This window comes from Amblyomma americanum, chromosome 2, assembly GCF_052857255.1.
Source record: "Amblyomma americanum isolate KBUSLIRL-KWMA chromosome 2, ASM5285725v1, whole genome shotgun sequence".
Classification (NCBI taxonomy): domain Eukaryota; kingdom Metazoa; phylum Arthropoda; class Arachnida; order Ixodida; family Ixodidae; genus Amblyomma; species Amblyomma americanum.
In genome coordinates this window covers 72,373,440-72,398,387 of record NC_135498.1, presented here as the reverse complement: position 1 = coordinate 72,398,387, position 24,948 = coordinate 72,373,440, and the positions used below count along the sequence as shown (strand labels likewise).

The following is a 24,948-nucleotide window of genomic DNA, read 5'->3' as shown; positions in this document are numbered from 1 at the left end:
TCACTTAACACAACGACGACGGAGAGCCCGGCTTAGACGGACGACAGCGCCACGACGCATTAGGGGCCGGGCGCTATATCATAGATGTTTGCCGTGTATTACAATGGGTGGTGCGCACTTGGATTCGACGGCTTTTTCATCGCGGAAGGAAAGTGGACGGGCGTGCGGGACCGCAACCGCGAGCGAAACGGGGAAAAACGCCCCTTTCACGACCGCGGCGATCGGGCACAGAAAAAAAGCAGTCAAATCGAACTGCGCACCAGCTATCGACAGCTGCCGAAAACGTAACGTGAGAACGCTTCGTGGCGCTGATGTGAATCTCAAACACGCTCTGTATCATTGGTGAGAGGCGGGCGACTTTTGCGTTTACACTTTGGTAGCAGCCGCTTAAACATACACTCTGAAAGTGTTTACGCTGTATACCTTAGACACAAGATAATTATGCTTTGAGTACAGTAGGTAGACATGAGCTTCAACTGTTTAAACAGCTGTTTAAATACTGTTTGTGTTTTTTATGCTTGTTTTTTTATTAAATAGTATCATCAATATATGTTTTCCTATATTTATTTCACGAAAATTGATTTGAAAGCATGTTCTATTTTTTATTTGCTTCGCAATAGAGATCAACCCACAGATTTAGAAACATGACCGTAGCAATAACGGACAGAAGAAGGTGATAGCAGTTTTTGTTCGAGTCGTTTTTTCTCTTTCAAGGTTATTCTAGCGTCACAAGCAATCTCGCTAGGCTTCCGACACCACTTTTAAAAACATAGGCACTTCAAGGCGCCATACCTACCGACGACACTTATGATTATGACACACATCGTACATTGGACTCAACCTAAATTCCTCTACACTTTTCGCAGAGAGGCTTTGAGTTTCACATTGGACCAAGGTCCCGGGAAGCATCATTACCTTTCATATCAAAAGCAGCCGTGGGTTACAAAGCCTCGTAGGTAGCGCTACTCCGTAGGTACCGTTCAACCTTTAATTTGAATGTGGTTAAGTACTGCGACTTTGTCTCGCCTAATAGCTCAGTGGATTGGCAGCTGCCTTAGAGACCTTAAAATTGACTTTGGATCGAAGCCTCCTTTTGCTTCATCTTTATGTTTTTCGGCCGCTCACAGCGATTGCTTTTCTTGAAATAATTCTTACGACTAAGTTCTTCATGGTATACTCTTGTTTTCCAGGGAGCGTAGTAGTGAGTACTTCCGCTTCTGAGGTGCTTGTTGTCGCAAGGAATACATGCATAGATTCTTGCAGCTACCGGCTGTATTTGATTAGCTTGACAATAGGAATGGGCAGGAAAAGATAGTACTGGAATGTTTTCATTTGCATGAAGCAATAATCACAGATATTCTTCGGAGAGTCGAACTGATATCTTCCTTAAAGAAAGTATGTGATAACTGCTTTCCTAACGCACCACTTCTTCAATACCACAACGTCCGCTGTAGTCGAACTAAACAATAGTTTCGTTTCCAGGTCCTAGTGCTCAATATGCGCCACTTTTATTTTTCAAAGCCTGACTTTCTAAGCAACCGTTTTCATTTCAGGCACCAGAAGCCGCGGTTTCGTTGCGAAATTTTGAGCCCGCAGTGTGAATGACTCGCACAAAGCTGATAATCAATTCATGCAACAATGCGCACGGTGAGTATTTATGGAACGAATGAATCAGACGTGTTTAAAATGTTTCTTTTGCGCTTGGTGTTTTGCTTCATTGCTTTGACAGAAGATGTACGACCATATGCTTTATGAGTCAGTAGTTCATATTAATAAAACTTGGGTGTCATTTTGTAACAATTGTTTCCATCTTTTTTTTCGCATTGCGAAATGGACTTCATTTAGCCTCGTTTACTGAATATATGATCACATTTAGACAGATGCACGAATCGTTTTTTATACGTTGCTGTTTTGACAGACGTGCGTAACAAATCGTGCACTCTTATGGTAAAAGTGAAGCCGATTTTGTGAATACGGTATTAGCGCTAGGCGGAGAGCACCATGTAGTATAAGATGTTATAGGTCTTAGACACTACTGTAGATACTTTTCACTATTAGAAGTACACTAAGAAATTCGCTGCGCAAAGTAGAAATTTCAATTGATTTGTTTTCTTTGTACCTTAGAAATATACATGTGACAAATGTTTTTCGTAAACAACATTGATCTATATACTGACAGGGGCATTCCAAAAAGACACAGTACAGGAGTTAGAAGTGTGAAACAGTCCAAACAGCAGTGAGTGTTTCTCTTTATTTGATCAAGAATATTGGCCAAAAATATAAAAATAAAGTACAGTGAGACTTCTTCGCAATGATGACGATATATACAGATGACGCTTGCGCCTCTGCAAGAGAAATGAAAAGAGCAAAACTCAGAGCCAAGTAGTAAGGGGAACACTAGTGAGTTTATGAGAAGCCGCACAAGCATGATCAGGCAATATGTACTGAATTGGCAGGGTGGATTTAAAATTTTCTGAATTTTTACAAAAAAGCACTCTTTAGGAACATATTAAAGCAACTCGCAGCTTTCTTCAACGGCTGCTTAATGAAAGGCGAAGCGGCAAGGGAATGGCCACCTTTCCTCACGAAGCAATTTGTCATTTAAAATCGCTCTCGTTTTTTTATATATATAAGGAAAGCATGGTAAAAGCATAGTTTAGATGACCACACCGGACCTCCTGCCACCTTTGAAAATTTCTCTTAAATCCGCCCATGCATTTATTACTCTTTCAAACCCCGCGTACTCTGTAACGAGTGTGTGCAGTATTTGAAGGCTGCACATCTTATGACATTGGCAGTGTGCTTTGCTGTGGCTGATCCAAAGCAAACTAGGGTATTTATTACCACTATATTCATTCAGGACATTGACCTCGAACGTTTCAGTCCCACTGAATACACACGACTTTTTCCACTGCAGATCGCTTGAACGGCTTATTAGACTACACATGGGAGAGATACCAAAATTCGGATATTTCTGTAAAAAGTGTACATGTTACGTGCTTGTAAGAGAGGGTGAAACCCAAACAAAGGGGCAAACAAGACCTCTTGCGCGTGCTTTTCGTGACCGAAGCCGGTGAACTATGGAGCGTCATGACATTTTCCAGTTTGTAGTAAAGAGTGTAGAGCTCAGGATGCCAATAAAGGAGTTTCATTTTTTTCAATCAGGCCGTAGTTGCCTTTTAATAGTTTTCATTCAATTTCGAACAATATTTCAGCGCTGAAAAGTTTAGAAATAATTTAACGAACGCTTGAAGAATTAAAGCACCGTGACAGTGCGCTGGGCGTTCTCGGAAGGCCGCTCTCTCCGGCGACATTCTTCCCTTTGAGGGAACCCGGAAGCCCTTGAACAACAGACTGTATGGCGCCATGAATCTCAAGGTGTCGCGGGGAGAAGGCTTATCACAGGTCTGAAGATTGACAGCCTTGCCGTCATCTTCAGGCATTCAACTGGTCAAGCAGCCCCCCTCCCCCCCGGCAAGAGTGATAATGGCGCCCGCCAGATAAGAAAAGGCCCGGAATGGTGGGAAAAGGCGGGTGAAGGCGGGAAATGTAGCAGGCGCCGGCGCTGAGAGGAGGGCGACGGAGACTCTCCTGCCTGAAAAGAAGGATCGCCCGAATGGACGGGAAAAAAAAACGAGAAAAAGCATGTAAGTTTTGGTGACGAGCAAGGCACGAGACGACACGGTGGCGAGCTGATGCGGAGCGCTCCACGCCATAGGAGAGAAGAAAAAGCTTGAGAGAACGAACAAGGTCCACTCCGCAGACCCTCCGCGCCTTCTGAGGAAGACTCTGGCGTCAACGCAGCAGCGTGTAAGCATGAGCACGCCAATCTCTGCATCATGTACTTGTTAACATGTATTTCTTGAATATATTTGTTTTGCTCTGAGTCAAGCGGTGCCTCTTTGTCCCTCCGTACCATGTGGACCCTCGCGGTATGTGGGGTCCTCACATGTGGTATCAGAAGTAGCGTATCAAAAACAAAGGTCCTCTGAATGTTGCGCCATCCATGACTTCAAAATATTAAACCAAATAAAATCATGCGACTGATTATGGGACTTCCACTACCTTTTGAGCGGCTTGTGGCACCGAAGGCATTGAGCGGACAACTATATCCGAGCGCGCTCCTACTCCGTAGCCATCGCTCGGAGCAAGCATGTTGCCATTAGGAAGCGTTATTCCGACATTTAAGGGTGATGAGACGCGAGTTCAAATCAGTGATTTCTTTTTCATGGTAGAATAAATTGGGAAATTGGGAGGGTGGTCCGACGCGCAAGTGCTGGGAATGGCAAGGTGCAAGATTGCAGGAGCTGCTCATGATTTTGCATGGGGGGACGAAACGGTTAAGGACACAAAATAATTTTTGGAATTGAAGAAGCTCGCGTTCGAGTACTTCGATACTGAACCCCGTCACGTGCACACGTTTGCGTCGAGACTTCAGCGCTTAGAACGAGATACGCTGAGAAGGGAGGAGGAATGCGACCGGCAAAAGAAGAAATACGCGGAGGAGATACTGAAAGATTAAATGATCGCTCTGTATGTGGCCGATTTGCGAGACCCCTGTGCGCCTGCCTGTTTGTGCTCTCGCGCAAACCGGGCGATGTTGGCCGAGGCGTGGAGGCAGAATTTGATCAAGAGCAAAAATGAGGCGCTAACGGGCAGCACAGATAGAGTACGCGTCGCCGAGAGAACAGAGCCAAACTTTGAGGTTAATCTTTTGACAGAGCATCTAGACCGCTCAGAACAGCTGCTAGCGCAGCAAGTGGAACGCAATGAGCAAAAGTGGACTGAGGAGCACTTATTCGTTGGAAACTGGAGACTGCCACAAAGCTTTAGGCACGGCATGAGAGATTTTGAGGAAATCGTGTGCTTCGCTTGCCAGAGTCGCGGACACATTGGGAGGTTCTGCCCAAGCATGCGCCGAAGAGAGCCACAAACTGAAACAGAGGAGACCGGTCCCAAGCAATAGTATAGGGAGTCTTCACGAGCTGTGACAAAAAACTAGGAAGCCCTCCCCAACCTGAGGAGCGTGAGGAGGGAACAGAGGACAATGAAGGGGTGGTGGTTTGTATTGCCGAGGAGGCTTGCCCTGTTGTGCGCTGCAGGATACGTGGTTGCTGCCGTGAATGGCTGATAGACACAAGGTCAAAGGTAACCTTGCTTAAGGAAAGCGGTTTTAAGACGCTTCTACGGAATGGCGATCGCGAGGAGTTGGAAGAGTCTGGCAGTGTTTAAACTAGGTTTCTAGACATAACGGGGATCCTGTTGGCATAGGTGGTGTGTACTGGTTACAGTTCACTCTCGGCGGAATTGCATTAGATCCCCCCCGCTACATATGCCCGGATACAGTGTCTCAACCAAAAGCAGCGTCGGGTATTTTAGGACAGGATTTTTTTTTGAAGGGCAAAGGTATATGTCTTAATTTTTGAATAAGCGATCCATATGAAGGACACAAAAGTTTCTCTTGCAAGCAGAAAAATCCTGGAGATTTGCAATATCGATACTGACACCCAAAAGACCATGGGATCTGTGGAGGAAGTGTTCTCGCGAGTTGCCGTAAACCTGTTCGATGAGACGATATTCCTTCTCTGGTAGGAGCAACGTCTTGTGCGCTTATGTGCATTCAGTTGTACAGAGCGGCACCGTGGGAGTGCTTGAACCGGGCGATTTTCTTAGGAATGACCTGAAGGCAGCCGCGTAACTCGTTACTACTAGTGTACACCCAGAGCGCCTCTGCGTGTGGTTAATCGCAGCCAGCAGCCACTGAGCCCCCCCCCCCCCCCCAAAGAAAAAAAAAAACATTAGCTTTCTTTACAACTACGGTCAACAGACGTGAGACCACCGAAACGGTACTCGGCGCTTTAGGGCATGCTTGCCCTTTGGCCACGCCAGGGGCTTTGTTTGCCGCGACCAACTTGAGTTTGGGCTCTCTGGCGTTGTACAACGCAGCATAGAAACCGCTCTTCGGCGCACGATTAACAGCGCGCGTACCAAATTCCCCACTCGCAGCGTGAAGAAATGGAGAGGCAGGTGTAGGATCTGGTTGATGGCGGCATAGCCGAACACTCAAAGTCGCTATGGGGGTCACCTGCCCTACTGGCGGAAAAGCCAGATGGTTCCCACCGACTGGTAGTGCACTATATCAAACACAATGCCAAAACTCGGATCGACCTGTGCCCCATCCCTAATATACAGAGACTCTTTCTATGCTGGGCTCTGCCAGGTACTTCACGGTGGGGGATCTGGATGCGGGATTTTTTGCAGATAGCAATAGACCAGGCAGATGCCAAGAAAACGGCGATCAATACTCCCGCAGGGCACTAAAAATGGAGAAGATGCCGATGGGGCTGGTCAATAGCCCTGCTCTCTGACAGAGGACCGCTGATGTTATCCTGGCGGGCCTTCTAGGAACGTTGTGCTTCGTGTATATGGGTGACATAATCAAATGCAATGACAACTTTGAGACGCATCTGCATGATATGGAAAAGGTTTTGGTGCGACTGCGAGGAGCAGGCCTCATGCTTAATCCTTCATGGTGCCAATTCATAAAAAAGGAGGTTAAATACCTCGAGCACATTCTTTCAGCTGACAGCGTCCGGCCTCACCCGGAGAATCTAAAATATGTCTTGGACTTTCTATCTCCGACTAGTGTCCGCCAGGTCCAGCCGTTTCACGGCCTGATTGGCTATTATTGAACACGCACAGAGGCCTTCGCCAAGCTAGCTAAGCCGCTGACTGCCTTAACCGCACAGAATGTCACTTTTCGCTGGTCAAATGACGCAGAGGATGCTTTTGGGGCTCTGAAGTGAAAGTTATTCATTGCGAGGCTACTCAAAGTGGCTTCAGTACATAGACCTGAAATGTTCATAAAACATTTTTTTTGGCGGGTGAGCGAGTATGACAGCGCGCTTTGACAGTGTGACCGTGCGCTATCACAGTCGCAACGGCACGCTAAGCGCAGAATCACTCTGAACAACGTGACACAAAATGTATGAGGGCAGGCACCCTGCGCTTGCCATGACTCTTGAAATTATTTTCGCGTCTAGCTTGCTGCTTTCGTGAACACTGTTGAAACTGACGGTTTTTATTCTTTAGTATTTATTTTTTCTTTCTTTTAAATGGATATGAAGATGTGGCGTGGCAAGGTTCGCCGAATGTTCAGCGATGGTCCTCCCTTTAAAGAAAGTCCTTCAAGCTTGTAAAAGTTTTCCGATCTTCGTTCTGCAGCTTTATGAAATTAGTACGAGTGCTCGGCGAAAGTCGAGAAACATTTTCTGGTCGGAAAAGGCTGGACATTCAGCTACGTTCTACTCTTTACTCCGGGAGTGTTTTTTTTTATGAATAATAAATGCACAAAAACAACACTTACACTTCTTTCTTCGCAGAAGAGCGTTGTAGTCGAGGGCAGAGCCGAGACCGTATCCGTAGTTCAGGCCGTAAACGCCGAGACCGTGCCCGTAGCCGAGGTTTCCGAGGCCGTAACCAAGGGCACCAACACCGTAACCGTAGGTTGGGGCAGCAGGCGCGAGAGTAGCGACGGCGGGAGCGGCTTGGTGGACGGTGGTGGTCGCCACAGCTGGTGCAGCGATCACGTGCGCTGCTGGAGCTGCAACGGCGGCAACGGACGGAACAGCGTGGTAGGTAGCGGCCACCTTGGTCACCGCTGGGGCAGCAGCAACAACGGGGGCATGAGAAACAGCGGAAAGAGCTGGCGCGGCGTGAACGGTGGTGACGGGAGCCACAGCTGGATGGGCAGCAACAACAGGTGCAGCGGCGATGACGTGGGGAGCGGCGACGATGGGGGCAGAAGCAATGGTGGCCACGGGAGCGACCGGGAGCAGCGCGTAGCCGGAAGTGGCCAGTGGTGCGTATCCGATGCTGTGGGCGAAACCGGTCAAGCCGGAGTAGCCAATGCCATGCTCCACGCCAAAGTGGCTGATGCCGTAGCCAAGGCCGTAGCCAGCGCCAATATAGCCGGCCAGTGAGCAGCTGGCCAGGGCCAGAAGAATGCACGTGCGGAACTGGAAAAAGTGCGGTAGAATGCTCAAGCAAAGGTTGTCTTCATTCAAAACTACGGTTACATGGTAACTACGAGGTCATATTAATGGAAAGAGCTGTAACAGCATTAAGAAACACCGGTATTTTCATGTACACTGCATATTTATTCTACAGAAGGGCTGTCTTGTATATCTTGAATAAATTCCCAAAGTGACGACTGAAAACTTTAGTTGGAGGATATATTCGACAGGTGTTCCTTCAAGAACAGGCGTTTCTTTGTCCTAAGTACATTAAGTGCCATAGAATACGCCTAGAAACTTCTACAGATTACATTACGGCCACCGTAAGAACATCAGCTGCAGGCAAATTTGCAGAGGAAGTCTTGAAATTCGAACCAAGGCTTCACTTACCATGACTAGCAACCGCGGAGCTCCAATCGACTGAACTGCTGCGTGTCCTTGATCTCTACCTGGTTTTATACGATGCGCACATCTGCATGGTCAGTCGACTTCACTTGCGCAAAATAACTAAAAGGAAGGAGCTTAGGTTCAATCCATACGGAAAGGCATCTCTTCTTGTCGTATTGAAAAGGCGCTGTTGAACGGCGCGCGGTCTGCACTTCAATGAGATGCGAGGAGAACGGCAAGAAGAAGGAAGGTTGTCTTGAAATATATCGACCTCGTGGTGGTCACGGCAAGATGAGCGTGCTTGGCACCAGGGAGAACCTGTCCTGTGGAAAGCAAATCCTGGTTGCGAGTGAGATTTGAGGATTTCTTTTCATTTTTAGTACGCTGGCATAACGCAACACCGCTACGGCGTGACGTGCAAAGGTGAGCGGCGGATCTCGTCGTCATCGAAGGCCAAACGCGGGAGGAGCGCCTGATTGCGGACAGGGATTTAATTTGTCATGCTTTCTCGAAATCCAATGCCCCGAAGAAAGAGCACCGTTCGTCGACGCGTGCCCTGCCTGCGCTATACATGCGTTGTTCATGCATGTTGACACTTTTCTGCACTACTAAATGCTCTCGGTGCATGCTCCGAGTTCAGCACACAGGGTTAGCTATATTGAGTGGTTTCACTATCATCAAATAAAGGCGTGCACTTTTATGTCAGCCACTTTACGTCGAGTAACTTGGAATGGCAGTTGCTTCTATAAAATTCCCAAGGCCAAGGCAGCTGTGAGATAGGGCACTGTTTTATTGCGTCGAACGGCGATTCTTATCTAGTAAAATATTCAACTTAACTAGTAAACACATGATAAGCTGCGAAAGAATCTGCATTGAAGTTGCTTTGGACAGACAGCAAAAAGCGCTTCAAGCTCCATTTCGACAAGTCATCGTTTCGTAAACAGACCTGGCTGTCCCAATAAAATGAAAAACAATTGCCGGTTGAAAAAAAGGAGACCTCGTTTTTGTTTAAAAAAATTACTTTTTTATTACTCCATTTATTTTCTCTCATTATTTCAGATCAGGACTGCAGTCTTCTTGTAGATACTGACAGTCTTTCTCAGTTAAAAACTAATTCAAGGACAGGTTTTGTATGAAAACTTAAAATCACTACTTTTATCACATAAGACATGGCCAGTATGCGAGATCACATTCTAATATTGATCGCAACACTGTGCGCACTGCGTTGTTTTTCCTACTAACCTGCTTTACAGTAGCCACTTTCTTATACGAAAACAACTTAGGAACTCCCCTGTAAATCTTTTTATTGAACTCGCTACCAGAAGCTATGGGGGGTTAGGCATTCATACTCAGCTAGTGTTGGCAGTTTGGTGCAATCGTTGATTTTCAAGCTCCGAACTGAAATGCCCGAAATAGAAACCCGTTTTACTTCTCGCGGTTATTAAGATCGAAGAAATTTAACTCGCAAGAAGTCACGACTGACGTTGGATGCTTTCTCGTCTTGCAAAATATCTCTCGGTATGGAGCTGCCAGGACAGCTTGGCACACATACTTCTCAGTATACCTAATTTGACCATGAGAGATCTCAGCGTGCTTTGAGGGTGTATTTAGTTACATTTTCCTCTTGTAATAAGGGGCGTTAAATTGGTGCATTGCATATTTTGATAGCACATATTGTCTAAACGGCACTTGTGCTTTTTCTTCTTCTATTTTCCTCTAAGCGTGACGGAATAATAATACATGCTTTAGGGTTCTTAGGGTTTGCAGTGTCTGTAGAAACTAACAGTTATCAAGCTTTTCACATGTTGCTCATTGCTTGCAGCTTCTGGCGTGTTTTTTTAGTGCTTGATTTCATCAGGCAGATGAGAAAATTGAGAGGCTAGTTGAATCTTTGTGGTGCAGTCGATAATGGGTAGAGCATCAATGCTGGATCGTCGGCACAACTGAGTGCGCAGCTTATGTGCCTATACTTAAAAGCTGGTCTTTTGCAGCAACTGTACAAGATGAGTAGTCTTAACCTTGAGTAGTTATTTTTCTCAGCAACTTCAAACAAGGTGCTTTTTGCTCTGTATGTATGTTCTCAAAAGCTCGCCTTCTGACAGAGGTCTTTTTAGCGAAAATACTGCTAAATACTGCAAATACTGAAAATACTGCGAAAAAATACCCCTAGTTTTTTTTTCTTTTGAAAGCGACAGCTTTACTACGCCAGCCAGCGAGCCATTTCGGCTCATCGCGCACTTCAGCCGTATGTCGTATGTCATGGCCGACGAACGACCTTGAGCCGCCATTGCCTAGCAACGCCGCAGCCGCGCTCCAAGAGATGGCGCCGCCGTCGACGACGCTGCCGACGCCGCTCGCTCCACGAGATCTGTTCCGCGGGGGTAGAGGGAGAGGAGGTATATGTGTATACCCGCCTCGCGGCGGGTATACACATATGCGCTTCGTCTCAGTGTATTGCAGTCGTTATGGAGAGCGCGAAAGAGACGCAATAACGACAGAACGAAGCGAGGAAGAGAGAACGCGCTCAAGAGGCGCCAGAAGAACGCGCCGAACGACTCGAGAAGCGTCGTAACGAATATGAGGCTAGACGACGCCGTTCCACGTCCCGGGGTGACTCTTCAACGGCAGAAGAGACCGGCTTTAGTTCTCGATAGCGTCGGAATGAGACGCTGCGTAGACGACGTGCCGAGGAAACGAAGCTTTCGCAATTCAAATTGGTTTAACCAGAGCTAAATCACAGCCAATTTTTTTAAAGGCACTTCGTATTAACCATGAGAAGATCAGATTTGTTTATAAACCTTCTACGGTAATCCATCTCATTACAAAATACCCATGGTTATGTGGTCGTTCATAAAACAGCGCTACGATTGCGCGTTAGCAACAGGCGAACTTTTCCACTACCTTATCCGAAACAAGGTCAGTTTAATTTCACGCAATTCTTACGTATATATACTTATCTGTCGTATCTGTTGCATTTTCGGTTCGAAATTAACGCTTGGTACTTATGTCGACAAAACAGCATGTATGGCACAGAAATCCCTTGATTTCGATATTTCAGCGCAATTGTCAACTATAAGGCTACTGTGCAACTATATTTTTTATTTTGAAAATTGAAGGCTTTCGAGTCAATTCTCGTGGCGCAATCTGCAAAATCTTGAAATCCGACAATTTCATCGTATCCTGTTTCTTACCAAGTGAGTACCTGATTTGGTACACAAGTGCCCTAGTAGAGTTTGCGCGATTTGAGGTCCAGGGGGGGGGGGGCGCCAACCAAATTTGATCAATTTTATAATATTCCAGCTTATTGCCATAGAACGAGAGGTGTGGCAGAGAAGGAAAGCATGCCCAACTACTCTGCGATGATTGCACTGGAACTTTGAAACAAAATTTATCGAGTCAGCAAACATGAAGTTAATGCGGCCGAACACTTCAAACAGTTCTGCACATAAGTAGTTCGACTGAAGGCATTAAACATTACGTGAGCGTGTGCAAGTAAAAAAAAAGTGAGCTAGAAAGCAAGCAGCCTACCTAGATCGTGCTGAATTTATGAAACTCCGAACCATGATTAGCCAGACGACCATTTCGGCGTAAGGGCGCTGATGCAAAAACGTTGTGGAAAACTGCAGTTCTTTGTGTACCTATATTTAATATTGGGCAACAGTAAGTGAAAACTTTTATTTTTCTTGAACTGCTTGGTAATATTGAATTACCAACAAAATAAGCAAGGACGTCGTGGGAAGAAGTCGAAGGGAACAGCTGCTCTCCTAAAGCGACCCGTAGAGTTAAGAGTTCAACCACTGAAAGAGTGCGTACAGTTCCCAGCGCAAGAGCTCACATGTACGCAGGCGATATACTTGTGAGCAGCTCTCTTGCCCCCAAAACAAAAACCAAGAATTGGGTAGTGCATGCAGCATAAGCCAACCTTTAAATGAAGGAGAAGGAGGTGGGACGAGCCGCGATGCGATGTAGACCCGAGCCAGATGCACTTAACAAATCACTTGCCTCAAGCCATGACATGACGCGTGGGTGACATGGCTTGAGGCAAGTGATTTGTTATGTGCACCTGGCTCGGGTCGACATTCCGTCTGCAGAATTTAAGAAGTGGCTTTCAGAGGTAGGATAGGCCATGTTTCGTTTGGTATTATTATAACCCTAAGCCACGCACACCATCTGTAGGGGCGCCACTTGAAGCCGCCTAGTCATCATTTCCGAAGTAGTCCAGGGGGGCTGTTGCTTCCACTCATCCCTCAGCATCACAACGATCGTAAATCGCGGTTGCTATTTTTATTTATCTGACTCTCCTGTCCACCTCTTTCTCAATGGAATACTTTAAAACATGTTTTCATTTTGTAGAAGATAGCACATCCACAGCGTTTCAACCCTTGGCAGAGCCCAATTCAAACTCCATCCTGGTGACACCCGCTGGCCATCGTCAAATAGCCACGCACAATGTGGAGCCCAGCGCCATTTGCTCTGTTTCCCCGACTGATTAATCACTTGAGCAGTTGAACTGCTAGTGTATGCGCGTGCTCGTCCGTTTGAGTGTGGGTACAGTGCTTCATTAAACTTCTGCCTCTTCATTGCGAGCTATTTTCGTGTACACATAGAGCAATATCGTACCTCTACGCGCTGAGAACTTTTGGGCCACCCGCCTCAACACCAACGAAAGTACCGCTCCGTTATGTATCGCTGGATCCATACACTTCACTAATTTTGCCTGTTCAATCCGTAGTTACGCAGGGAAATCGCCACGGCATCAGTGACTTCGGAATGCGATTTTCACTAGTCCCCATGATACATTCCGTCGCAACTGGATGAAATGAGACGATGCAAGCGCATTGCCTTTAGTGAATTGTGCGTTAGCCAAAGACCTCTGAGCAAGCATAATTCAGTGTCTTGCCGTGCTCTTATAGCACTTAGTCTTTTATAACGAAAAAAACTTCGTGCCTAAGCCTACACAAGCTGTTTCACCGCTGAAGCCTGTCCTTTAATTCACCTTACGATGCTAAATAAAGGAAATAAAAATAAATAATAAAGCAAATATTGTCGAGACTGCGTTGTGAACCCGCGGCGGCCAGCGCACGAGAGAATCATGCTATCGCCCCATTTTTCTTTATTGCATACAAAAATAGAAACACACCGACCATGTCGGTTGGTATAACATCAAAATTTGTGTACTTTCATTTTAACGAGGCCATCCATCACTTCAACGACTCAGTCAAACTAACCTTGGTTTTTGAGGACGTCACGCTGCTTACATGCATTCTCAACAAAATAACTGCGGACAGGGCGGGCACCGGGATAACAATTTCTGACTGCCATTCGAGGTCGCCAGATCGCATGCAACCCGAAGCAGAAACAGCACATCATATGAATTCAGCCCCTTGTAAACAGCGAGAAACCGAATACATCTGGGTGTTAGCAGGAGGTCGTTTCTTCTATAGACTGCCTCTGGTACTCTGTTAGCGGGTACTGGAGGGAAGCCGGAGTGGTTGTATATTTCTGCCAGCGCGATTTGTAATGGCGTATGTCACCAATGTGGAACTGAAACAGTTGAATTTAGATATAGTAGACCACGATTCCGGAAGCGGAAGCCAAGGTATATATAAAGATAATCTAAAACGGGTTAAGAAAGTGAATATCCAAGCGGGAGTTAAAACCTTTTTCTGGAAACTGCCTGCCAATACGTTGCCTGCTATGTAGGAAACCGGAAAGTGTCGACCATATATTTCTTGATTGCTGGGACGCTACATTATTTTCGAACGTCCTGCCCTATGTTATCGCATCAACAAAAAACGCTTGGTGTTCAACTGGAACACACTCTCGCGCTTTGCATTGCACGTCGTAGCCTTCATCAACTAATACTACTAGTGAACTAATATTGTCGCCAGACGTGCGGACGACCTAGCAAAGCAAAGCCATGATCAAACCATGCTAAACGCATGCTTTCGCATCTATGCTTGGTTCAACTAGGTTAAAACACCACCACTTTTTTTGGAATGCGCGGGCAGGAAAAAAGTAAGATAGCCGGTCTGGTGCGTTTTTTTAGCGCTTGTTTACGATCATACAAGGTGTTCCAAAATTTTGTTTAGCACTTTCATCACGTATATCTCAGAAATGGGGATGGGTAAAAAGGTGCGGCTTGCTGCATAATGTTCACACACACACACACTTAAGTTTTGGTAGCAGTTTAATGAAGTTCAATATGCGCGCCATCTATATAGCGTGCAGGATATCTAAGCGATAGTCCAGTTCCTGCTATGTCCAACTTAGAATGTCCTCACTAAATTGTCTAACTGCTACTGTGATGCGAGCTCGCAGTTAATGTAGGTTCTACACCGGGCTCTGGTAGACCGTATGTTTGAAACCCCCAAACAAACAAAAGTCTAGTGGCGATATGTCTGGAGACCTTGGAGGCCAGAAAATGTATTCTCTTCTGACAATCCAGCGACCTCGAAATGTTTCGTTCAAGACGTTTCGTACACTTTTTGACTGTTGCGATGAATTGCCAGGTCGAACAAAATAATACTTTAGGTGTGTGTGTGTGTGTGTGTGTGTGTGTGTGTGTGTGTGTGTGTGTGTGTGTGTGTGTGTGTGTGTGTGTGTGTGTGTGTGTGTGTGTGTGTGTGTGTGTGTGTGTGTGTGTGTGTGTGTGTGTGTGTGTGTGTGTGTGTGTGTGTGTGTGTGTGTGTGTGTGTGTGTGTGTGTGCGTGCGTGCGTGCGTGCGTGCGTGCGTGCGTGCGTGCGTGTGTGTGCGTGTGTGTGTGAGAACATTATGCCGCAAGCCGCAGCTTTCTGCCTATATGCATAAAAGTAGATGTTGCTAATATCGCAAGGCAAACGCCACTGAAAAATTGAGTGCACTGAGACAACAGCATGAAACACATCCAACCGGATGGGCGCGCGGGATCTACTGTTGACTGCACCTATCAATCCCACCAGTAGCGGCGCGGCTGTCACTTTGTAAGCCATCTGTAGACCAGATGACTTCTTGTGTTCTGGTTGTTCTGGTGCTTTTACGCGTGCTATCATGCAACAGCCGGTTGTGAGATCTAGTGTCCGTTGAAACATCACATATTGGCAAAATTAACGAAATCTTTCCTCAGTGCTGCAAGCTATTATCACATGTAAAATTGAGGCGTGCATTTACTTACGCTTAAAGCTTTTCCTGTCTCGTTAAAACTTTCAAAAGCAACTGGAAGCCACATTAGAGAAATGCACAAATATAGATAATTGCACGAGGATACAAGGTAGCAAAATGTGTCACTAAAAATAGCTGTGAACCTCAATGGTGCTAGAGCTATCAAGGTCAAGGTTTTGGAAAATATTTGGCATAGTCGCTCTGGTGCTTGCTTGGCAAGAAGTTTTTCTTGATTTTTTTGAAACACAGAAACGCATAACAGAGGATGTACGCCAGATTTTTGCTGACAAACATTTGCGATTGTTGACGCAGTTATGCGTGTGCACTGCAGAGATCACTTCCTTAACAAAAAAAGCTTTCAAGTCTAAAAATACCACATGGTACACATGAGAACGCATAGCGCACCATGAAAGAATGGCCCGTATGCAGTCACACAGGCGATACCTGCTGTTCAGGTTGGTTGGCCTCAAATAAAGCTGGCACATGCCAACCATTATTCAGGTGAGCATGGATGAAAAGTAAGATGATGAAAAAAAGATGTAGAATACAAATAAGGAGACGAGCTCGCACTGCTTTAGTTACTGCTATCTCCATTTTTAATTTAAATTCAAGTCAAGGACACAAAATTATCCAATTACTCTAATATTTGCCCATGATGCCGTTTGTATCAGTAATGCACCCTGGTCAATCCCGAGCCGTTGGTATGTGCCATTAAGCCTGAGGTCAGCATCATCATCAAGAATACATGATAATTTATGCACCTACCACCTTCGGTGGAGCGGACGCATCTCGAAGTTCGAAGCCTCGCAGTCGAAAGACGTGTTAAGCCTGCCGGTTCCTGCCGCTGTTCCTGTCTTCAATCTTGTTGCCTCCTCTGGACTCCCTCTTCACTCTTCTAAGGCGAGGTCATTCCAAGTGTTTGAGTTTAGGCCAAGGTTTTTTTATTGTTGAAGCGGTAGTTAGGTTTAATGCACCCTTAGGCTTCGAGCTTTGCCTTTAGCTTCCCCGGGTGTGGGTCCGGCTCCCTGGTTCACTAGCATGCCGGCCCAATGTTTGCCCCTGTATTCATTCGGACGAAATGACATCAGTGACACTCGAGTGGCGCTTGTGCTCACTGGAGACGGAGCCCTAAAACTAGAAAACTCTAAAATGATCCAGGAGCAGCTGGAGGTTGTTACCAGCCGCCACCTGGAGATCTCTGACGTGTGCCGTTTTGGTCGCAGGGGCATTCTGTGCTGATCCTTCGATGTGCAGTGCGTGTAGGAGTTGCTGCATCTCATGTCATTCGTTTCGTTTCCAGTTTAGTCCTTCATTCCAGAGCAACTGGCATGTTTCAAAGGTATCATACGCGACGTGGACACATCGGCCTCTCTTCAGTAATTATTTGAGAACTTTCAAGACGCCGATGTTGGCATGTTATCAGGATTCCGCTGTACAATTAAGAGATAATAATAGGTCACGTGTGCCGACAGACTCTGCGATTGAAACATTTGCAGGATCTTCTTGCCCGCCTGAGCTTAGAATTTCGTTGGCCCATAGTGTGCCGAGTCGACCCGCTACATCCTCGTTCTTTGCAATGAAGGAATTGCTGGCGCTTTAGTCATAGCAGCGAAGCTTGCAAATCTGTGACGCGTTGCCGACTATGCGGGGAGAACCATTCCGCAGACCTCTGCGTAACCTAGGGTCCCATTTGCAGTCTCTGTGGAGGCGTTCATCCGGCTGATGATGCTGGCTGTCCCAAACGTTCATATGAGCAGAATGTTCTGGATATCATTCAGCAGCGAAAGTGCTCTAGAGCTGAAGCTTATGCACAATTAGACCGGAAGAGGCATTCTTACGCGGGTTTTGCTAGGTCATCTGGGTTGTGAGGCAGAGGCGTCGTGCTCCTTCCTGTCTGTCGAGGTCTGTTCACCCAAGCAACAAAAGCAAGAAAGGCTCACCAGTAATCCGCACAAAACCAATGTGTTAAAGGAGGCTGTAACAGCCTGCCTGCTTTTACAGTTACCATGACAGGGCTAAAATCACTACAGTGTACATGCCGTTCAGTCGGATCTTTTTTTCACGATTTACAGAACCTTGTCTCACAATTCGACTTAGATATAGTTTTACTTCAGGAAACTTGGCTTCCTACTTTTAGGTCATTCTGTCTCAAAACTTTTCGGGTATTCCGAGCCGATCGCAACTGCGGCAGGGGTGGTGCCTTGCTAACAATAATTTCTTCTAAAATATTTAACCGGGTTCATGTGTCACACCAAATCCTAAGACCTGTCTGCTAATTGTTGGCTGTTGATATCGCAGTTCTACATTGTGCTCCCTTTACCCTTGCTAATGACTACTTTCCTTGAGGTGTCCACAGTACAGATTGTTTACATGATTTTTTTTTATTTCTAACAACAGAGTGGTGATAGCTGGCGATTTCAATTCTCATCACGTAATTTGGGGTTTGGGGCAGCTTATTTGGCCACGGATGTCGGCAAGGAACGTGCGTTGCGGCAACAGTTCAGGAGTGACTTGCATGCGTGGGATTCTTTGTCATTGACTTAACATTGGCAGCGATCGCGGTGCAGGTTTCTTCGTGGTCAACAGTGGATTGTGGCAATTCCAGAGATCACTTTTCAATAACTCTCACCATAGTAGCTTGTCCCTTAGGGCGACTGCTTCTAAACAAAAATTCATCCACCAGACACTTCAAAAACTTGTACATTCCGTCTTTTTCCTTCATTTTGCATCGTCTCATAACTTGGATCGCGCTCAGTAAGTTCTCTGTTCCGTGTTAGGTGCCACTGAGCGTTCGTGTTCACGATACAATCTCCGGTCAGAAACAAGCAGCCCTCTCGGTGGTGGAGTGATGAGTTTGAGAGAACATATTGACTTAGAAAAGTTGCCAGGAAGAGCCTCTCTCATAATCACTGCCCGCGGAATTCGGTAAAGTAGAAATTTTTTGTGGTTTCTTTTAAAAGGACCACTGGTAAGGCGCAAGATGAGCACAATGCGAATTTGAACAGTTACATATCAAGCCCAAAAAGTCGCAAAGCTTTGTATCGGCTCATGGAATGCAACCAAAATACGCCGTCATTTCATGTTACGGAGAGAGTGGGCTTACTACCCCAGGGAGCAAAAAATCAACTTGACCAGATAGCACAAGGTATTGCTCTGCGATTTCAAACGCGGTTGGTGGTTCCGTTCGTTCTACACCGCGCGCAGACTACATTGCGGTTACACCCTCTGAATTCTTTTGCATAGTTTCTGGCTGAAGCCTGCAGCTCCTGGACGCGATGGCGTCACTATCGGTACGTAGAGGTCTCTTGTGCAAGAATTTACCTCTGATATATTGCATATTGTTAACGTGTCCCTTGAGAAAGCTGGGCTCTCTTCTCAATAGAAAATTGCGAAAATAATCTGACTTCTGAAAGATCCTAAGAAGGTTTTGTAATCGACAACATTCGGCACGATTTCTCTCTTGCCTAATTTACTAAAACTTATTGAACACATTGTTTACAGCCGTCTTACAGATCACATTATTGTATTACAATCCTTCAGTGCTTCTCAGATCGGGTTTCATCGTCGGTGCTCGATCTGGACTGCTTCATTTAGATTTGCAAAGCAGAATTAGGGTTCCAATGGAGAAGAAAGTGGTCGCGGCTTTAGTCACTTTGGATATCGCCAAAGCATACGACAGCGTAGAGCTTTCCATACCCTTTAACAAGCTTGAAGAAATTCGGCCGCCTTTTTACATTCTTGCATGGGTACAGGAATTCCTAAATGAGAGACGTTTCTTCTGTTGCGACGGTTCTTTTACTTTAGAAACCTTTGCTAAGACTAGAGGTGCGTCTCAGGAATCAGTCCTGTCACCTTTATTTTTAACACTCTAGTGCGGAACATACCTATTCAGGGTAACATCATAGTATATGCGTCTGCGGGTCACACTGCCTTTTTAGTTTCTGCTAGAGATATTCATTGATTGTATCAGCTATTGCAAGCCTATCTCATTTCCTTGGAAATATAGCTGCGTAAGTTACATTCAATGCTCAACGTGAACAAATCTTGAATCCCCGTTTTTCCTCCAGCGTCCCTTCTTTATATCTGTCTAATGTATGGTGGCGCCCAAATTCCACCAGCTGAGTCCTTAAAATACCTAGGTTTAATTTACGACCGTCATCTAGACTGGAGACATCATTTCAAAAGTATTGTCCTAAATGATGTGCGAGCTCGCGGTCGCCTGACGCGAATAAGCAATAAAAATCTGGTATGCGCATAGTCACTGCCTTATTTCTCTATAATACTTAAGACTAAATTTGAAGTTCGATTGTTTTATTATCTCCAGTCGCCCTAGATACAAAATTTATCCTCTGGTGCTTTTGGAGAGGCGCGCTCTTGGCTTTATTTGGGTTTGACAAAATCAGTGGCAAACTGTGTCCTCTTTCTGCGGAGTTTAATTCTCGCTTCGAGCTCCCCACAGTGCGCACCTCCTCACGGGAACTCGAGCCTATGCCTGGAGCGGCTCCAACAATTTTTTTAACAAATCAGCTTTGTTACTAGATAAACAATGGCTGCTCTACAAACTGCCTCAATTTGTGTTTACAGAGCACCTGTTGCTATAATCGCAGTCTCGCTTAGATCTGTGCATTGCACTAGCAATTTGAAGGCGGCACCAGCTGTTTGCTTCGACCATCTTCTGCGATTCATTCACTCATTTCTCAGTGATCGTAAATTTCGAGTGCGGTTAGGCAGTACAATGAGCTCCAAAAGGGCGGTATCGCGAGGGGTACCTCAGGGTAGTGTCCTGTCCCCAACACTCTTAAATGTTGTCATGGCTGGTCTTCCCGCAAAAGTGCAAAAACATTGTAGGCATGTTCATTTGTCGATAAATGCAGACGACATTTGTCTTTGGCTAACCGGATATACACACAAACGCTTAGCTTTATTAGCGCGACTGGCCGTGCTTTCAGTTAAAAGTTACCTTCAAGGTGTTGGGTTGACTCTCTCGGTGGAAAAATCTGGCTTCGTCCTGTTTCCAGGTAGAGGACGACGGTATGCGCGGCTGAGCATAGACCTTGATCAGTCTTGCCTTCGTCAGGTTAACCACATACGTTTTTGGGCGTCACTATTGACTCACGTCTACAGTGGCGACGAGCTGTGGACTCGATTGTGGCTTCACTATCTTCGCGTCTCAATGTGCTTCGTAGAGTTGCTAGTGAGCAATGGGGAAACCATCCTGCTTCAATGATCAGGCTTCACGATGCCCTGGTGACAAGTCGCATAATGTACCAGCTCCCTTTAATTTCCCCCTCGGTATCGCAGCTGGAACGCTTTGAGGTTTTGCACAGAATGGGACTAAGGAGGGCTCTCGGCGTTCCGCAGGCTGCTCCAAACAATGCAGCACTGTATGAGTCTCAATCGAAACCTCTTCGGCTAGCCGCTTCACAAAGGATTTTGCTGCAAATTGGCCGCCTCAGAGAGACTGTTGCCGGGAGAGCGCTTCTACAGCGCCTTCGAAAGAGATCTGAGTCCCGGGCGTACTTGGCTTTAAATACTCTTCGTTCTCTGGGTCTCGACCTTCGAGATCGACCTAAGACGTTGAAGCCACCTTGGTCCTTTCCGAGCCTCGATTGTTCCTTGACAATTCCCCACGTTCGCGCTAAGCGGAATTCTCCTTTAGCGGCAATGCGCTCGCTCGTACTGGAACATCTTGAGACCGAATATGCCAGTCATCTTCAAATTTTTACAGACAGCTCTGTGGACAATGTCAGAGGATCTAGTGCAGCTGCTTTTCATATTCCGTCTTTGAAGTATGATTGGTCTGTTCGTTTTACTAAAGTCGTGTCCTCCACAATGGCCGAAAGCGTTGCCATTGAGGCAGCTCTAAAGAAGCTACGTTGTTGTACGCCTCAACCTACTGTCATAATTACGGATTCAAAATCTGCCCTTCAAAGGTTAGAGTACGGGTTCCCCACTGATGCCTTGAGTCTTAGATCCCTACGTTTGGTGCAGGATCTACATAGCAAAGGCTTCTCTATACGCTTTCAATGGGTGCCCTCGCACATAGGTGTCTTAGGCAACGAGATAGCAGACAACCTCGCCCATACAGCTCTCTCCGGGATTCCAGTACATGGAGTAAGCAAATGTTCAGAGATGTGGTGTTGTGCCACTTCCGTTCTTTGTGGAGCTCTCCTCATCAGCCATGTGTGACCAAGGGTCTCAAAAGGTACCAAGCCACTTTGCTGCACCGCGTTCGCACGGATTCTGCTCGTACGCCGGCGTGTATGTATAAGACTGGCCTAGCGTTGTCACCATTGTGTTCAACGTGTGGTGTGTGTGGTGGCATAGAACATTACCTCTTGTGCTGTACTTTGTACAACGCGGAACGGGCTGTGTTATTCGGATCCCTCAAGAAGGCAGGAGTTCCTCACAGTTCTCTTCAGGACATTGTTTTCCCCCGCGGGAGCCAGTCGAGTAGAAGGGATGCTTCTCGCCTTCTTCTACTTTACCTGCAGGACACGGATTTGGCCTCCACATGGTGACATCAGGAGTGTCTATTTGGGTTTTTGCGGACAGTGTTTCTGTGATTTCTATGTAAGTGTCGCTACGGTGGAGCAATTGCCGGCAGCAACTGCAAGGCTAATCCCACCGGTAGTTTACAACCACTCAACTGAGCTCAACTCGACCATACGCTGCCGCTATATGCAAAGAACGTGACTGCCAATGTGCTAAATGGTCTCCTGGAAAGATATCTGTTCCAGTGTCAGAACCACGTAGTTATTTTCACAGATGCGTCTCAACATGGCGAAAAAGCAACAGTATGTGTTTATTCCCACGGAGTAGACTGAAGCTATTCTATTCAGGTCCCTGATTATACGTCAACTTTTGGTGCTGAATTGTTCGCTATTCTAGAAAGAAAACCAGCGAAAAAGGACGGAGATACAGAACAGGAACACAGGACGACGCTGGACTCTCGACTGCTTTTATTTCAGTAACGGTCAGATTTATACCATTCACTATAAAGCCACGGTTGCGCACACATGACAAATTTACAAAAAAAGGTAGATTGCAGCATCACAGAAAACCAGCAGGGCCTCAATCATTGTGCAACGCGAAAATGACGTGGCGAATTTACCTAAACAATGCTGGAAGCACAAGTGCACTCCGCTCTTCAAAAAGACTACAATTTTGTACGCGGTAGAACGTAGAGCCAACGCGAAATTCTAGAGGCATATGATCTCGTTAAACAACCTGATCGATGTGTAAGTGACACGACGGTGAGCCTATTCGATAAAGAAATTAGAGTTTTGAACTCCTTAACATAAACGTGTTGCGCAATTATTGCGGTCCTGATGGTTGCCTGTGATGCTGCAATCTACCTTTTCTTGTAAATTTTTCATGTGTGCGCAAGCGTGGTTTGATAGAGAAGGGTTTAAATGTGACCGTTACTGAAATAAAAGCAGTCGATAGTCCAGCGTCGTCCTTTGTTCTTGTTCGGTGTCTCCGTCCCTATGCGCTGGTTTTCTTTCTATAATCATGTACCGATTCGCCCAGCTCTCCATTCTCGCCATTGGTTTGGCCCTTCAAGAAATTCCCCGCAATATTTCTCAAGTAATCATTCTATAGTGGGCTCTATGTGCACGAAAGAGCGAGTGACGCGACGAGGCGACACGGCGACGCTCGCTCCGTCGCTTAGGGGGCAACCTTCATGCAAGCGAAGGCGGCAGGCGACGCGCACCCGCGACGAGCACAGCGGACTCCGTGCTTTGCGTACTCCAGCTTAGTAAACAGCGTGTTCCCTCTTTTACAAATTTGTGAGTGTGCCTCATAGTCAGGGCAAAATAAATATTTCCTCTACGGCAGCGGTGTAGCGGCAGTGGAGATAACCAAGCCTGCGTGCTTGCGGAGACGAAGTCACATCACGGATTCACGGGGGACGTGCGCTTTCGTTCAGTGCCTGTGCACCCCGGTTTTCTAAAAACACTCCTATAAACTGTCACCGCAATCTGCTTGTAAGTGAGCAAACTATAATATACAAATAAAAACGCGCGCCGCGCGTGTTTCTGCACTAATATACAGTTGGAGCGCAGCGGCACGGTGGATCGAGCGCCTGTACCTGCGGCTCGACACGCATCTCTCTCTGCAGTACGCCGGCTCGCATAGCTCGCTCCAAATGTTGTAAGCCCTCCTCAACCAACAAGTAGATTGTTCTCATTATTTAAATGATGCGGGTCTTCGTCATAGCTACAGCAAAGCAAATATTTCCTCGAAGGTGGCGATGACCAAGACGATGCGCTTGTTGAGGCCGCGGTGGTTGAGGCCATCTCGGATCTCGGAGGAGAAGCTGTTACAAACCATGAACAAACCGGAAGCAGCTGTGTGGGGCTCTGATTGGCCAATCACCTGGGGGTCTTCCGGGCGACAAGCGAAATTTTCTGTTGGTACAGATCCGAGCGACGAGACAAGCGACACGGCAAAAATGCTTCGCGCGACGGCGTCGTTCGCCGCTTGCCGCCGTCGCCTTCGCGTTCGCGTGAGTTTTCGCGTACATGGAGTTCAGGCTTCTCTCGGACTGTCTCTCAGTCGCGGCAGTGCTTTAGAGCTCGAGGAGTAGTCTTTTGTACCAATCGCTAATGCACTTTGTGCCCCTTCATGCGCAAGAGTGCGATTTTAGTGGATTCTAGGGCACTATAGCATGACTTCAAATTTGGTGGCCGATTTCTCAGCAAAATCAGCCATAAATGGCCTGTTGCCCGTATCGTTCGAAACCTTACTCCGCTGACCACATGCCTTTCTGTGCGTTTCCAACTACTGCAGATCCTGAGCCATGATTCAATCCTTGGTACAGCGGACTATGAACATTTAAACTTCTCATGGAACGTACGTTAAAGCTCTTCAAGGAAATGTGAGGTTTCCATGACACTATTGTGTTGCAGGATTCCTCGGGTCAATACTTATAGATGGCGTTCTGGGTTCACGCCGTCTAATCTATATGCGTCATGCGGGGACGGTGAATCGTTAGATCATTTTATCCTCTCTTGCAGGTGGTTTCCACGGCAGAGACTCAAGTGTTTGCAAATTTTTCTCCCTCCACAAGGACAGTCGTTTACTCTCCCTGTCCTCTTCTCCTTCGGTGCAACCGCCAAAGGGCATGCCCTTAAGCAGGTGTTTGAGCTTCACACGTATGTTATGGAAACCGGGATATTTTTGTGTTAAATCAACTCTTCGTTGCCTTTGCTTTTCTCTCAAAATTTATTTATTTATGATTATTCATTTAAAATTAATTTATTCCGACCCTCAACGCTTTGTTTCCTCGATTTTAATTCATGTTTTCTCAAGATCTCTCAAAATTCGCTATTTGTTTTTTGAAGATTCGTCTATTTATATTTATGAGTGGCTTGAGATAAACATGGATGAATTATTCTC

The 24,948-nt window shown here is 46.3% G+C and overlaps 1 protein-coding gene across 1 annotated transcript; it reads right to left on the bottom strand.

The window, feature by feature from the left end:
• Nucleotides 1-2,208: 2,208 nt before the first annotated feature.
• Nucleotides 2,209-8,519, bottom strand: LOC144121394 (uncharacterized). The gene is made up of 3 exons (XM_077654590.1): nucleotides 8,406-8,519; nucleotides 7,367-8,018; nucleotides 2,209-2,345 (listed from the first exon to the last, which is right to left on the bottom strand). Coding segments are annotated over exons 1-3 (657 nt in total). The 5' UTR covers nucleotides 8,409-8,519; the 3' UTR covers nucleotides 2,209-2,343.
• Between the last annotated feature and the right edge of the window lie 16,429 nt (nucleotides 8,520-24,948).